This window comes from Melampsora larici-populina (genome assembly GCF_000204055.1).
Source record: "Melampsora larici-populina 98AG31 unplaced genomic scaffold MELLAscaffold_27, whole genome shotgun sequence".
Classification (NCBI taxonomy): Eukaryota; Fungi; Basidiomycota; class Pucciniomycetes; order Pucciniales; family Melampsoraceae; genus Melampsora; species Melampsora laricis-populina.
Genome location: NW_006768791.1, coordinates 407,920 through 423,962, shown reverse-complemented (window position 1 = coordinate 423,962; position 16,043 = coordinate 407,920). Strand labels below are relative to the sequence as shown.

Genomic DNA, 16,043 nt, shown 5'->3' with positions numbered 1-16,043 from the left:
ATTCTTGATCTCACAAGTACAAGACCAAAGCATACCTTTGCTGAGTAAGATCACTTTTTTTTAGTCCAAGTGGATGATGAGAAACCATTTACAATATTTGAACAGATATACTACATAGTACCTTATTATAAGTAGTTTGAGTATATTTGCAAGAAATCTTTCTGAGAAAGAGTTTGATGATGAGGTTTAAATTAATGTAGTTTAGTAAAATGTATTGTGAGAGTGTATTTTAAGAAAATCTAGTTTACCAATCTTGAGACTTGTTGACTGTTGATCAAGTTTTTTTTTGATTACCATACCATCTTATCCTATCCTATCACTCTTCTCATTCTCATTCTCATTCTCATCAAGAAAACGTTCCAACCCATCAACCCTACGTCTTTACCTCTTTTGGGATGTCATGGCTTGGAAGAGCAATCAGTTCAGTAGGTCAATATTATAAAGAAATCAATCCAGCTACTCTTTCAGGGGCCATCGATGTGATCGTAGTATCCAACAAACGTACAACATCATCATCTGATAATAACTCAAATGAAGAAGAAAATGAAACGACGATTATTGAAGATCTAGCTTGTTCTCCTTGGCATGTTAGATTTGGAAAATTAAGTGTACTTCGACCAGTGGAAAGAAAAGTAATCTTTACCTTTCTATATTCATTTGATTTGATTAAAACTTTAAATACTTTTAGTCTGTTCCATTTTCTTGGGCAAACTTTTTAAGAAAGAAAGAAAATCATTAATCAATAAGATACTGAGATGAACTCTTTTTTGCTATTTGTCTTGGTTGTTTAGGTTAGGATTTTGATTAATAATCAACCTGCTCCATTCAGTATGAAGATTGGTGAAACCGGAGAAGCTTTCTTTGTCTTTGAGACTGATGTTGAAGATTTACCAGATGATTTACAAACATCTCCATTGGTTTCACCTTGCTTGGAATCAGTAGAGACTACTTCAAAACGTGATCCTACCTCAAGCAATCTTGAAGTAGTACCTGACTTTAATGACCTTGGTGAAAGTGAACTTGCTACCGATCCTAGTCAAGAATGGCCAACAGAATGTAACGAAAAGATACAGGACTCTTGTGAATCTGATCTTCTGTCATCAGCTGAAAAGACTCGGAAGAATTCGGAACTAGAGAAATCATCTCAAACATCACAAGAACTCAATTCGAATCACATTGACGAAATTCAGACTTCCTCTGAATTACCTCGAGAGGCAGATCAATCACCTGGTACGGAGAATGTACTACCTATCATGACTCTTTTAATTGACACGGATCGAACCGGCCCTGCATCTCCTCATGAAGATGGTGACGAATCAAGACAAGCAGCTCGAGCGCAAGACCCACATCCATTAATTTCACAAATCTCACCTACTTCTCAAATCTCATCTGAAGCTGAACTTCATACTGCTTTACCACACCATCTTCATCATGGTACAAATCTACCACCTGGAGATTTAATGTTAGATATGGACGGATATAAAATGACAGAGGATACTGAAGATGATCTCTCACGTACCAATACCGTATCTCACTTTACGATGCAAGAGAAGACTAGTCCTTCGAAATCATTTGATCTGAAACCCCCCTCATGTCCTACACCTGCCACCGGGATAATCTGTCCGGGAGATGAGCTGACAAATGTAAAAGAAGAAGACGTCATGGAATTCACAAAGGCCCTCCTAACTTGTTCAGAACGGATCAATAATCAACTCGCTCCTACTCCTAATCAAGATCTCAGTGGTGATCAGATTGATCATAATGTGGCAGTCATCATGGACTCACTCCAGAAAGAACCCGTGAATCAATCATCTGATAAGCCTCAACTTGCCGACAACCTTCAATCTGATCATAACTCGGATTGTATTATCCATGTGGAGAGAATCGAAGGCACTGATGGCGTTCGTACATATGACCGGTTTAAACTTGAATCCAATGGCACCTTTCACGTCTTTGAAATCTCTTTCTATAGCTCTTCATTTGATGGAAAGCTTGAATCAGCCTCACACCACCATCATCATCACTCTATTCGACCACAATCGTTTGATCCTCAACAATTTAATCAGAATAGAATGTGTTTTGAAGATTATTTTACTACATCTGATTTAAAAGATTCAATTTTAGATCAAGAAGCGAATTTGATTATCAAATATAATGAGCTTTCAATCTTGACTTGGGATAATGCTAGTACTGCTCTTACTTCACTTGGAATTTATCGAAAGTCAATCTTGAGCTTAAGTCAAACTAAAACATTACGATTGAGTAATGGCGCTGTACGGATAGTTGATCAAAGTTCAACTGATTCCATGATAATTTCAAATGACCCAACGATCACTTTGTCGGATCAAACCCTTGTCGGTGAAACCTCAACAGAATCATCAGCTCAAGCTACTTACCCATCTCAATCAGACAAACCTACGACTATCATCTCACCTGTTGCTCCGAGTTATACTCGACCTTGGTCAAGATGGTGGTATAAGAATGATCAATTGTCATCAACTCAAACTCATCATGTTCGACATCATTCAGAAGTAGCATTTACTTCAAATAATGAACAATTAGGTCCAGATGAAGATAAACTTAGATCTCACTCAAGTGCAAATAGTTCTCCATCTGGTTCACCCAGATCATTACCAGCTCAATTAGAGGTAGATCGATCGCGTGAGAATGAAGTGAGTACTTTGTTAATCAAATGGTTTTCTGACTCCACTTACTCTCTATCCTTGGTTACTCTCTCCTTCTAGGCTGGTCAAAAGACTGATAAGCGAAGATCGACCTCGGCTGAAGGCAAACCACGACAGGAAGCCACTAAAAATGAAAGCCCTACCACTCCTACTACACCACCACCAGAAGCACGCAAGCATTATGCCAAAACCCTTAGACTTACATCTGACCAATTGGTAAGTAAAGCAATCTCATCTACTTTTCCGATCAACTAGAGATAGTTTTTAGACTGAAATGTAATCCAAATGGGTAAAACAAAACTAAAGATGTTGCCTAAAACTATGATCGTTTTTTTTTCTTGTAGAAACAACTTGGATTAAAAAAAGGAATGAATCAAGTCTCCTTTTCAGTTAGATCATCATACTCAGGTTATGCAGTTTGTACCTCTCGAATCTTCTTATGGGAATCAGATTATAAAATCTGTATTTCAGATATAGATGGAACCATCACCAAATCAGATGCACTTGGACATGTTTTCACGATGATCGGTCGAGATTGGACTCATGCTGGTGTAGCTAAATTGTATACTGATATAGCGAAGAATGGTTATAAACTTATGTATTTGACTTCTAGAGCTATTGGTCAAGCTGATACTACTCGTGAGTACCTTAAAGGGATTAATCAGTTAGGGTATACTTTACCGGATGGACCTGTGATTATGAGTCCGGATCGATTGATGACTAGTCTTCATAGGTATGTCATCTCGGATCCAAAAAATATGGACGATTTCTCCTTGTTTGGCATTGAAGCTCAACTTTATGTTTTTCTTTCTTGGTGAAATCGAATGGGAATTTTAGAGAAGTGATTATGAGAAAACCAGAAGTTTTCAAAATGGCCTGTCTCAGGGATATTCAAAGATTATTTGGAAAACCCAATCGAAAACCGTTTTACGCAGGATTTGGAAATCGAATCACAGATGCACTTTCATATAGAACGGTTGAAATTCCATCATCTAGAATCTTTACCATCGATTCGAATGGAGAAGTGAAGATGGAATTATTAGAATTAACAGGATATAAATCATCGTATATCCATATGACCGATTTAGTGGATCAAATGTTTCCACCGATCAATCGATCATCTAATTCATTACCCGAGTTTACGGATTTTAATTTTTGGAGATCAGATCCAAGTTCAGGAACGATTTTAAATGAAGTGGATTTAGAAGAATTACTTTCACCTAATTTTGGAAATCCAAATCAATCGAATCAATCTATACCCATCAGTCCAGCCTTAAGTGCCAGAAGTTATGAATCTGGACCAACAGCTGTTAGTAGATTAAGTTTTAGATTAGCCAGTAGTTTATCATTAGGACGGAAATCATCTAAGATCGAATTAAATGTTTCACAACCCAAACGTACTTCTACAAGTCGAGATGATTCACCTGGACCATACTTAGGATCACATAAGAAAAGATTAGAATCAGATGTAGGAAGTATTAGAAGTTTTGAAACTGTGATGGAAGAAGAAAGCGATGAGAGTCTGAGACATCATCAAGTACCTAATAGGATGAGAAGTGATTCGATGCCAGGTAGTTTACCTGGTAGTTTAGAAGAACAAAGCTTATTAGAAGGATTAAGGAATCATAATGAATCATTTGAAATTAATCCAAGAAGGAATCCTTTAAAATTGATGGGTAAAGGAAATCTTGAATCGAGAAAAGAAGGTGAACCAACAGAAGAAGATGGAGAAGATGAAGGAGAAGAAGAGAATGTTGAGGAAGATGACGATTTTCCTCAGATGGACTTTAGTGCTGTTCCTGTAAGTGATCCAATCTTTTTTGATGTCTTGAAAAACTTGAACTGAGTTTGAAATCTTGATTTGTTTCTTCATATATCATATCCTTATTGTCTGTAGTATCTTTAAATAAGATTTGATTCAACTTGTTACGTTTTCTTTTTGATGAGAGATGAAAGTCAAAAGAAAGTTGTACAAGATGGGTTTGGTGAAAGACTGAATGATGTGATGTTTTGTGATGTTCTGTTTGATTGATTGGTTGGTTGTTCTGTCTTTTTTTTCCTTCACTTTTTTGAACAATGTATTAATTTTCTTTTTCAAGTTATAACCTATTTTTTTTTTGTTGATTACTTATGTAATTAATCATGTACAACAAGTTTTTTTTTGGCTTTTTACAAATTTCTTTATCTTTTTTTTGATGTTAGTTTTTTCTTATAGCTTTTGTATATAATCCTATATATCTCTATAATGAAATTGAATGTGAAAATGAATATAAATTAGCAAAGGTTTAGGTTTGTCATCCATTTTTTCTGTTGTGTTCAATGGTACTGCACATAATATAATCAATAGTCAATTCTTAAAAAACTTGAGTGATTTTGTTTACAAAACTTCAGTATTAAACTGGTGTTGAATGAATCAATGCTCAAAAATAATAAATTAGAAAACCATTTCCACTATTCATTTGTGGGATACAAAGTTAAATCTGGGATTTTTTTCACAGTTTCCCAGTTTTTGTTTTTGGCTGTGTTTTGAAAACTGGGAAACTGGGAAAGAACTCCCAGTTTTAAATTTCTATCCCATAATTCACTTCAAAATCCTGAAAATATTGACTTCTCACCCACCCAAGCTTTAAGTATATATCTGTTTGTAGAAAACCTGTTTACAAACTCAGTTTAGTGATCAAAGAAAAACTTATTACATAATCAATTTTATTTGTAATTTTTTTAGAAATTTCTTTTGTCAAGTAAGACCGGGACTGACATGTCAGTCCCACAGAACTCTTATAATTTTTTCTCAATTCTTCAAGTTCACTTTTGTTCTTCATTCATGCTCTATTAGAACATGCTGATCAAGCACGCCTCTGTGGCTGTTTAGCGTGAACCAAGATACAACAAGTATCCAGACCTAAGAGCCATTCCCACTTGAGGGACTTTGGTAGGTTAGTTCCCACTTCATCATTGTTGGATGGTGGATATCCAAAACTATCTAACTTGTTAAATCAAAGATACTTTGGTTTCAAGATCTGACACCAAGATTTAAATGGTTTTGAGAAAAGTGAAGATGAAATTCACAGAGTAACCATGGTTGGTCAGGTGTCTATACCTGTCTACCCAGAACTAGAATTACATATCAGAATCAAAGGGACTTTCTTTGAATATCTGACACTGAAGATATTTGAATTCTTTCAAAAAAATGGAGACTGAAATTCACGTGATTCTATGTAGGTTTCACTTGATTCATTGCTCAATGTGATATTTTGATTTGGCGGGGTGAGGGTCAAAAGATGAATTTTGAGAGATTTTCCTGATTACTGAAGTTTTTGATCATATAATTCCATGTCTTTTATTCACCATTAAGTCCAATCAGCTTTCCAAGGATCTAACTCAAATAAATCACAATAAAAAAAATTCTCAATACTTTTCAAAACTTTAAACCAATCACAAGCTCTAAACATTAAACTTTCATCTTCATTATGATGAAGAATATCAAAGATATCAATTTCTAGCACTTTGATGTGAAGTAAATCACTCAGGCTGCTTCATTGGCCATTTCCACACTTTTTCTACCAGCTTCAAAACCACAGATATGAAAAATCAAGAGTCAAAAAACAGCAGGCCAGGAAGATTTATTTCCAAAACAGCTGTATACATAATGAATACCACAACAGCTTGCGCTGCTGATTACTCTTCTAAAAGAAGAGCCACTCACAAACTCCCAAGTCCCCGTCTGCCATTGGTGAGCCAAGGAATCACCAGCACCTTGGCACTCATCCAAGCCTTGTCATCAACATCTCTGCCCATCTCAAGCCAGCAGGAGATTTGTGACAATCAAGCACACTGTTGAACTGATCCCTGTGAAATGAAGTGTAAACTCAAGAAATTCCTATGATGTTTCAAACAGCCTGAGCCATCCAGAGACTTACAACTGACTCACACAAATTTAAACTCAGAGTTCAGACTAATTTGTTTCCTTTCATACCTTTTTCCCTACCAAGAAAGTGTATATAGATCAAAAGCAAAAGTTGTATCTTGCAAGGGATGTACACTGATTTTTTTTATGAGTCGATTCCCTGTGATCCAAAATTTGTTTTAGAGATTGGGTGTCAGCAGCAAATCTGGACTTGAGAAGGTAATTACAAATGTATGAAATTTACAGTGAAGAGCTCAACTTTGAGATCATTTCTAAGCAAGAGGGGCTCATCATGAGAAAATAAAGGTTTGAAATCTGCATATGATATAAGTGCTGAATTTATTTTTTGGTCCACATAGGAAGCAGAGAATTCGAAGGGCGAATAAACTACGCGAGCGTTGTCGAGCCGAGTACAGGTGAGTATGGGCTAGCACTACTTTGGGAAACGCTCATCTTTGACAGAGTCACACGTTACAAAAATGGAAGTCGTGCAAAATTGTCATACCAATTTGAGACAGATGTATGACACTTTCAAATCACACGATCTGATGGTCAGACCCATATTGACCCATATCTATTATCGATCAATCAAACCAAACCCATAATGATTTCCATTACTCCAGACTTACACAGAGAGTCCTCACAATAAGGAAGAGTGTGAGGATGATTAGCCGTACGCGTTTTGCATTCAATTAAATTAGGCTGTGAGAAACACAACGCGCCACCCCGTGCGTGCTCCTATCAGGAAGCAGAAAGCTCGAAAGAACAAAAAATGGACTGTTCTATATAAGATATCAGCCGGGCATATATGATGATACCAAGTTTTACTTTTTCATCAAAAATCTTCTATATTATCGCTTTTACATCCTCGTCAACATAAGCAACATGCTCCTCCGCTCACTGGTTGACCAGCTATCTACGTTAGACCCCACCACGTACGCAACACTAACACTAGGTCAACTCATCACATTTACAACACTTTCTGCAGAATTTTTAAAGAGAACAGATGGTGTATATGGCACCGGACCAACGCAAGTGCCAATTGAATTCCTGACAAACTGTCTTGACTCAGCTCAGCCCAGCAGTACATGGGCATCATTGTGGTATTTCACACTTGATAGCCTGCCCTCGTGCCTCTACAATGCAACGCACTTCCCATTGCACGGAATTCCATCAACGAAAAGACCCAAAGGAGCGCTTGTGATACCTGAACACACATTTCAACCACCAACAAAACACTGCTTTTCGTGTAAATCTAAAGGTGGCAACCCCATTCACCTACAGATGCGACGCCAACTATATGGCTATCTATTTGATATCAATGGTATTGAAACTGTGCAAACTATTTCGAGTTACTGCCATAGTGAGTCTCAATACAATCAATATAGTATAATGTGTTAAATTTTTGCTGATGACAGTCTTTAGAATGCCATTCCACGTATACCCCTTGTTATGTTCGCCGCAACAAGCATCGTGAATACTACACACCAGCCGAAGGCCAGCCACCAGAGTTCTTCCAAGTCACCCAACACTTTTTCATGAGTCACAAGCTCTGTGACTACTTCAGTAACATTCAAAGCTCGGCAGTGTAAGTAATCCTCACCTGAACTTACTTTGATGATATCTAACGAGTTGTATATCTATGACAGGGTATCTGTACATAATCTTACACTTTCCTACAACAAAACAAACGCTAAAGCCAACACGACGTACACAAATGATTTTCAAAAAAATCGATTTAAAAGAAGTCTCAGTGAGAATGTGTGCTCTCTAGCATTAGACATTCACCGATTGTTGAGATTGACCAACGAACGTGGTATTCGATTGAAGAGCGATTCCACGGGCTCTGATGACCGGCGATTTCTGGAAGCTATGAAGCGACACAAAAGGTGGGTACAAGAGGAGGGAACGATATATAAAGCACATGTTTGCTCTTTATGTACTGATTATCAACCAATAGCAGGAACACCAGACGCCAAAAGTAAGTATTATATTGTTTTGACTCATCGGTGATGGGACATATTTTCCCATTTGTGCTGACCATCTCTTCCTTTTACATTCAGTTATCCGCTCGGTAGTCACAGATGGCGTTACAGTTGGTCACTGGTGTTGCAGCGCATCTGAAACCCAATTGAAAATGCTCAATCCGCATAGCCCGCTCAATTACTGCGATCAACCTCTTGAGAAGGTTAACGATCGATTCTGCCCAGCTCACAAGATCACTCTTGGAAACCTCTGCTGTTGTCAGCCTTGTATGTTACCAAAAGAACATGGTAAGGATACATGTTCTGATCCTGAACACGCCGCTGCACACCAGGCTTTCAAAGAACGAAATGGCGCTTTCTTTGGTCTGCCCAGACGCTACAATCGAACGAATACTCGCATTGCTCTTGACCCTAGTGTGATGCTATCCGCCGAAACAGGAGAAGTCAAGATGACGGACGAAGATCTTATGTATGCCGAAGTTGAGGAGAGAGAGCACGAGGGGGCTCGCGATGGGGGTGAAGGGAATATACCGTCAATCATGATATCTCGTTGCAAGACTCACAACGAACAGTTGATGGTGTCAACTTGCGGTGTTATAATGGCTCGAAAGACATTCTACAAATCCGAGTCTGTCACCAAAGTCAAAGTGATTTATCAAGCGAAGATTCTGGGTTTTTATATTTACTCATTTGCTTTGTAACAGGAATGGATTCAAGAGGTATTCCCTGACGAGATGCCTCAAGTCATATTCTATGATAACGCATGTGGTTTGCATGCTCACATCCGAATGAGTGAGGAAGACACTCATGCTTTTCGAAACACCATTTTACCGGTGGATGCTTTCCATATAAAGTCTCACAAAACTACTCATACAACTTGTCGTGTCAACAATGATCCTGCGATTTTTCCTCAACTCAAGCGACCTGATGGGAGTTGGCGTTTCAACTCCTCCGCTGCCGAGATTGTCAACGCTTGGTTTGGCCGGTTCGCCTCAATATGTCGCAACATGAGTTCGATAAAGTATAATTTCTTTATTGAGGAAATGATACGCCTCCATAATCTCCGAACTTGTGCCAAGATATCTGCCCACCCTCATGTAACTTTTTTTGGAAATATACTTTTCCAAACGACGGCATTGTAAGAAAATCATGGTATTCAAGGGCTATTCATGGTCTCTCCCCCTCATCTATTGTACTTATGATGTATATTTTATATGTATCACCATTCATTATATTTCCGCCTAATATAATGAATGGATCCTTCATAACCAGAAGTTGTCTTTGCCTTTATGCTTCAGAGTGGATAACTTTATAGGTGCGGTTCATCATTTGCAATGTAATTCACACCATTCAATGTGTTCAACACTTGTAAGTCATTTGTGTGTTGATCGCTCAATGGTTGTTCTAATTATGTTGAGTGATTGATGCACCAGCTAATTTGTTTACTCAATATCATTCGGTTAATCTCCAGTACGGTGAATCCGTGTTCAATACCCTCAGTTACACGATCATCGTCACACCCACCCGAGTGATTGAGGCCTTGACTGGATATTGGAGGTACAGCGCTAGCCATACAACATACATAGACATGAGTATTAGGTGATATCTGAATTCCATACGCTTGATTCTAATCCCCTTTATACATTGTATGATCCTATCCGTCCAATTTTTCAACTCGTATTCTACATCACGCTTTTGATCACTGATCGCAGGTTTTCCAATCGCATGTTGCATTAGTTTGTGGCTATAGATCAGGTTACACCAATATGCCCACCCGCACTCGTTCATCGAAAAAGAATCAACCTTCTACTCCACCCACTAGCGAAGTAATAGGAGGACCACTCACTGACGTTACCCATGTATCGGAGACCATAGAAGGAGCAGAAGATGCCCTAGCTCGTGCTGATGGTGGGAACTTCTTTGGGAGCGACGACAACGCAAATCAGAACACCATTCATCTCACCGACACTGTTTCATCTTCCACTAATAATGAGTCACAAACCTCTGTGCGTACACCCACTCCCGGCCCAACATTCAAAGATACTATGAACACTAGTCGCCTGTTAAAAAAATTATCAAGTTGAGTATTCTCTCATAAGTCTTTTTAACTTACTCTCTACATAAAACGGGTTTTCAAGCATCTGTTAAATCTATTTGATGGATGTGTATAGTTTCCACTGATCAAGAAAACCGAACCGATCATGCCGATCACGCTCAAACCGGTCACGCCCCTCTTCATGTTCAAAGTCGAGTGTTTCTTGGTATGTTAGGAACCTAACTTCATAATGCAAGTGACTGACGTTGCTCAAACCACTTGACGGCAGATTGTGACGTGAACTTCTTGAGGGAAGACCTTTTGAACAAGCGGGCGGCCTTCATCTACTCCCTGCCAAGTATTTTGGATTTAGTCAAGCCAGTCAAATATGATCCAGAAGACTTTACTGGGTACAATAGTCAACTGGTGATATACAAGTTTGGGGACCCTGTGAGTGTGATGCAAAGAGATCATCAATGGGTGGCTAGGATGGTAGAAATCGAACAACATTGCGTACAGAATTCACTCACTGCGAAGTATCATGCAAATTGGATCCGAAGTAAGACTTCAGGCCGCTCACAACTTCTTAGGCTCGCTCAAGCCAATGTTTTTGTAGCTAGAGCGTTGCAAATGTTCAAAGACGAACTTCGTGATTTATATCTATTTCATCTCGAAGGCGAGAGTGATGACGCTGAAAAAATCGGCGATTGGTTTTGCAGCGCTTCAGCTCTGAAGGTACTTCCGCATTTTTATCATTCGCTGTCAAGTTGATTTCAAACGTAATCTTATGATCCATTTAACATCAGGTTCAAGAGGCGTACGCTATGCAGATAATTGGTCCGGTACCTGAAGGCGAACCTGGGTGGTACTTCTGCGGAAAACCAACCAACTCACTCAATGAGCGCCATGTATATGAGTACAAATTCATGTTGCAGGTGCCGGCTTCCGATATATGGCAACAGTTCATACATGCGTTTATTCATTACGCATACGATGCTAGTCTTGGCCAAACTTTGGTATGTCAAATTGACTGTGATATTGAAGGTACAATCTCCAACGTCCAATGCTGTAACAAAAGGTGATTAATAAGTCTTATAACTTGCATTGTAATCGCCTTTCTTTATCTGATGGCTTGTATACATTCCTTTACCACACTAACTGACAGTGAGAAGCCGACTAGCACCACAGCGGAAATGGCTTTTTTCCACTTTGGTTGGGATCATGAGTGCAACAGCATTTGTGATTGACTCAATGCCTCAGATGCCACAGTTTTGCGCGATGGTTGAGTTCTTAACTCATCCATCTTGGAGATCTTGTGTTTTGTTGTCTTTAAACAATTGTTGTCGACCTTTGAATTGAAATACTCCTTCTCCTACTATATTTGTATTGAGGCGAAGATATATGTAAAACGCAGTGTCCTTTGAACACGTTTTGTTATTATGTGTTGAATATTCGATCCAGTTATCAAGAAATCACAATGTATTTTGAAATAAGTTGTTGGCAAGATATAAAACACGACCATATATACTACTATGAAAAGAGGAAACGACTTGATACAATGAGTGGAACAAATTAAGTACAAGAATTTAAATGATTACATGAAATACAAGATATAATAATTCAGCTGGTAACAATTACATACAGAAATACGAGATAGGTAATAATCATAATCTAACCGTCTTAGCCTTTTTTGCCTTTTCCTCCTTGGCGGCAGCCCGTTCTGCAAATCGAGAATCACCAGATTGCCATTCATTCGCAAATCGATCCTTGCCTTGTTGTACATTATGACCTTCATTTTTGGTAACATACTCGACTAATCGGTCCCAGTCAATGGCTTTCAGCCAACGGCAATATCTGGTAACAGTGGAGTAAGAGAAATGGTACTCTTGGTTTTGTCCAAAAACCTTCTTCCAGGCAGCAGACGCGGTATGACTTTTAGTATGCACAAACAAATCAAGCATCAGTTTCATGCTAACACCTGTCGGCCATGATTCATCGTCACTTTCGGAGTCAGTTTTGGCCCTGGGTCGTTTGGCTTTTTTCACTCGTGGCTCTTGAGGAGTTTGATGAATAATATGGTTGATCGAAGCTTGGGTAGAAGTACTAGGAGTGGGAGTTGGAGTACTGTCAAGTTGAGTTATGGATTTGATTTTTCGTACATCGTATTTGTCGGTGTCATTTTCTTCTTCTTCGTCGGATGTGGATATATCGATAATAGCTGAATTGGTGGATTGACTCTTACGTGCCGTTACCACAAGCTTGGTTGAATTTGCAGGCTGGTTGACGTTTGGTGAGGTGTCTTTGAGCCAAGGTAGCATATGTCGAGTCTCCATTACCTCCAATAGGGAGGGTTTGGCAATTGTTTTTAAAAGCGATTCCACATCTTGACATTCACCAGGTTCAATGGCCGGAAAAACAATGAATAATTTGCGAGTATCAACAGGATACCGCTCCTTGTATGTAATAGTGATGTTAGCCTGGATGCGAAACATCCAAAAATGTTAGGGGTCTCTTCGATTGAAAGGAGGAGGAAGAATGAAAGAACCATACCCATTCGTTTTCGTCTGCATTCCAAACTTTTAATAATCCTTTCCATCCTTCACCAAGTACCTCCTTGACCAAGTTCAAAACCTCTTCCGACTGATCAATAGCAAAATCGGGCCATGTTGGTAAATTAGTCCGAATCATGAGAGGTTTGGCCTGAGAACATTATAAAACATAGTCAGTGGAGCACAACTAAATCAGATAGTTCGATATAGCCTTACGGTAGTGGTCCACAAATATAAAGTCACATTCCCATTGGCCTGCGTGTCTAATTGGTTTCGAACACGGTCCTTGGCTTGCTTTTCTAATTCAAGGTCAATGAATTTTTGGTTCTCACTTAAACCACAGACCCGACGAGCAATATCTCTACCAACTATCGGTGCATATCGATCATCTTCATTAATAATTGGCCTGTTCTCGCCGTTGTTGTTATTATGTTGTTCTTCGTTGGCCTTTCGCTTCTTGCAAGCAGCCGAGTGAGCGGCACAATGGTGTGGGTTGAGTGTATCACAGCACTAATGAAAAGCATAAGGTTCAGTATTATGTCAAAAATCGAGTCAAGAATTTTCACTCACCGCGGAACACGCCCCAGCTTTGCAGCTGAGATTCTTGCGACGATTGTGTGATGCCGCAAATTGGCCATTAACGCCTTTGCAAGGCGATTTAGACTTATCGGCCTTTTGTTTTTGCGTAGCGGGAGGTGTGGGAGGTGCAGGAGGGCCGCCGAATTGGTTAAGCTGCATCGCCATTTGGTGATCTTCCAGGATTTGAAGTTGTATGGCCAACTGCTGTGGATTTGCACTGACTGCTCGGTTAAACTGAAAGACCTTAGATCGGAATAGCTCCTTAGGAAAAGATCGGAAGTACCCTTTGTCGAAATTACACTGAAGCAAGGTTGTTACAAACATGTTAGTTCTTTTATTTCCTTCATTTGAAACACATCATGCTCACGCTGATACCAATTAAGGGATTTTGTGGGGTTTGTCGTGTTGGATTCCAATACTTGGTCGAGTGTTGAGGTCGAAATTGACACTTTTCAGAAGTGCAGATAAATCCTGTTGGGTGTGGTGCTTGGATCGGCAGAGGTAAGGGTTGCAGTGGGAAAAGTGGTTGGAGATATTTGTTATCGATGTATGTTGTATTGGGTTTTTTGGGCATTTGGATGTAGTATGGATTATCACTCGACAAAGAGGACAAATGTCTACACAAATGCGTTTGTATTTGTACGGATGACCATATCGTGTGTGTGTGTTCTGCTTGTATTCGCTCTGGGATAAGTATTTGCATGACCTCTGGCCTACGATGATCAGGATGATCGAAGGTAGTTTGTGATCGAGGATGGGCTTTGGTGATGCGATATTTTGGAAGATCTACAGCCAGAAGTGGATGATGGGCAGTGGATGTTATGAGATACAGTATGGGTTTGATTAGACGGATACAGCCGTCATGGTTTTGTCTAGACCAAAGCGGCAATTGGATTTGTCCGGTTGGGGATGTACCGACTGCGACGCGGTCGGGTACAGCTCACCTGTGCTCGCGAACGATTGTGCTCGCCAAGTCCACTGTCCTTCGGATACTCTCATAGGAAGCCTTGTTGTGGAATGTCCAAGGAAGCCTCCTGCAAAAGCTTCAGCTGTTCTTTTTCGGGGTTGTGTGTGACTTTAAGTGACTTGCAGGCTTGGGCAGGCTCAATGAAAGCAATCAGATAGACAAGGATCAAGGTGCATAAATAGTTCAATTGATCATAACTTGAGTAATCCATCAATTTCCTAAGAATTTATTTAAAACTTTTAAAACTTCAAACCAATCATCAACTCTAACCATCAGTTTTTGATTTCTGATTTGATCCAATGAATTACAAAAACAATCGAATCCCATGACATTAATTTTGAGTTTATCACAAGTCGATTTCAATTTTGAATTGTTTCCAATGATTATACCTAAATCAGATTCTAACAAACACATTAAATCATTTAAACTATCACCAACATAAACTGTCTTGGTACGGTTTAGATCTTCAAAAGATATGATATTTTTCAATTCGTTTAATTTGTCTAATGAAGTTTTGATGCCAGAGTTGGATACTTTACAATCTTCACTTACTTCAAACTTTCCATCCTTTCGATTAATTTCATTGGATCTAATCGATTTAAATTTCAATGGATCATAATCATGATAATTTAATGAATGTTTGATAAAGTTTGAAGACCAAGAACAAGAGATGATATTGATTTCTAATTCGATTTGATTTTTTGGATGAGTTGTTTGATCAACAAACCATAAAAAGAATTCATCCCAACCTTTATTAAATTCAACTTGTTCATAACTTTTAACAAGATCTAAACAATTATTTTTAAAATATTCATCTTTTTCAATCGATCTCATTATTTGTTCCTCAATCACTTTAAATCCTTCTAAAAACTTCTTTTCTTCATTCAAATCATTTCGTTCATCTTTATATCTTTCTTCATAATCTTTAAGTAATCTTAAATATTCATTTGTATATTGATGAAATCTTTCTTGATTTTTTGGATTTAAACTAATCGAAATTAATGAAGTGGTATCTTTTGATGTAATAGTTTCATCCCAATCTAAATTAATGATGATTTTCTTCATCTTCGTTTAAAAAACTTCAAATCACCACAAGAATCGATTCGAAATCGGATACCTAGATTTTCTTTAAATGATAAAGTAGATTGTAGGTTTATATTCTCCTGAAGTGCATTCAGAGAAGATTGTCTTGAAGTTGTGCACATGTCTACATAATCGTTTTAGATTTTAATGGACTAGAAGAATTCAAGTTTGAAACTTATGGGTTGTCAACCTAAGATTTCATTCATTTCACATCTCTAACATCTCTCTTCATGATGTTACACTATCAAATGTTG

At 38.5% G+C, this 16,043-nt stretch overlaps 2 protein-coding genes across 2 annotated transcripts; one reads left to right on the top strand and one right to left on the bottom strand.

Annotated features, from left to right (window-relative positions):
• Positions 1-395: 395 nt before the first annotated feature.
• On the top strand, positions 396-4,590 carry MELLADRAFT_88510 (uncharacterized protein; the record flags this gene model as incomplete). Its single annotated transcript, XM_007411894.1, has 6 exons — positions 396-632; positions 792-2,672; positions 2,745-2,900; positions 3,029-3,417; positions 3,522-4,485; positions 4,582-4,590. The coding sequence occupies 6 exons, from the start codon at positions 396-398 to the stop codon at positions 4,588-4,590; spliced, it is 3,636 nt and encodes a 1,211-aa protein (XP_007411956.1).
• A 10,326-nt stretch (positions 4,591-14,916) lies between these two features.
• MELLADRAFT_108105 (uncharacterized protein) lies at positions 14,917-15,771 on the bottom strand (the record flags this gene model as incomplete). The annotated part of the gene is made up of 1 exon (XM_007411798.1): positions 14,917-15,771. The coding sequence occupies one exon, from the start codon at positions 15,769-15,771 to the stop codon at positions 14,917-14,919; it is 855 nt and encodes a 284-aa protein (XP_007411860.1).
• Positions 15,772-16,043: the final 272 nt, after the last annotated feature.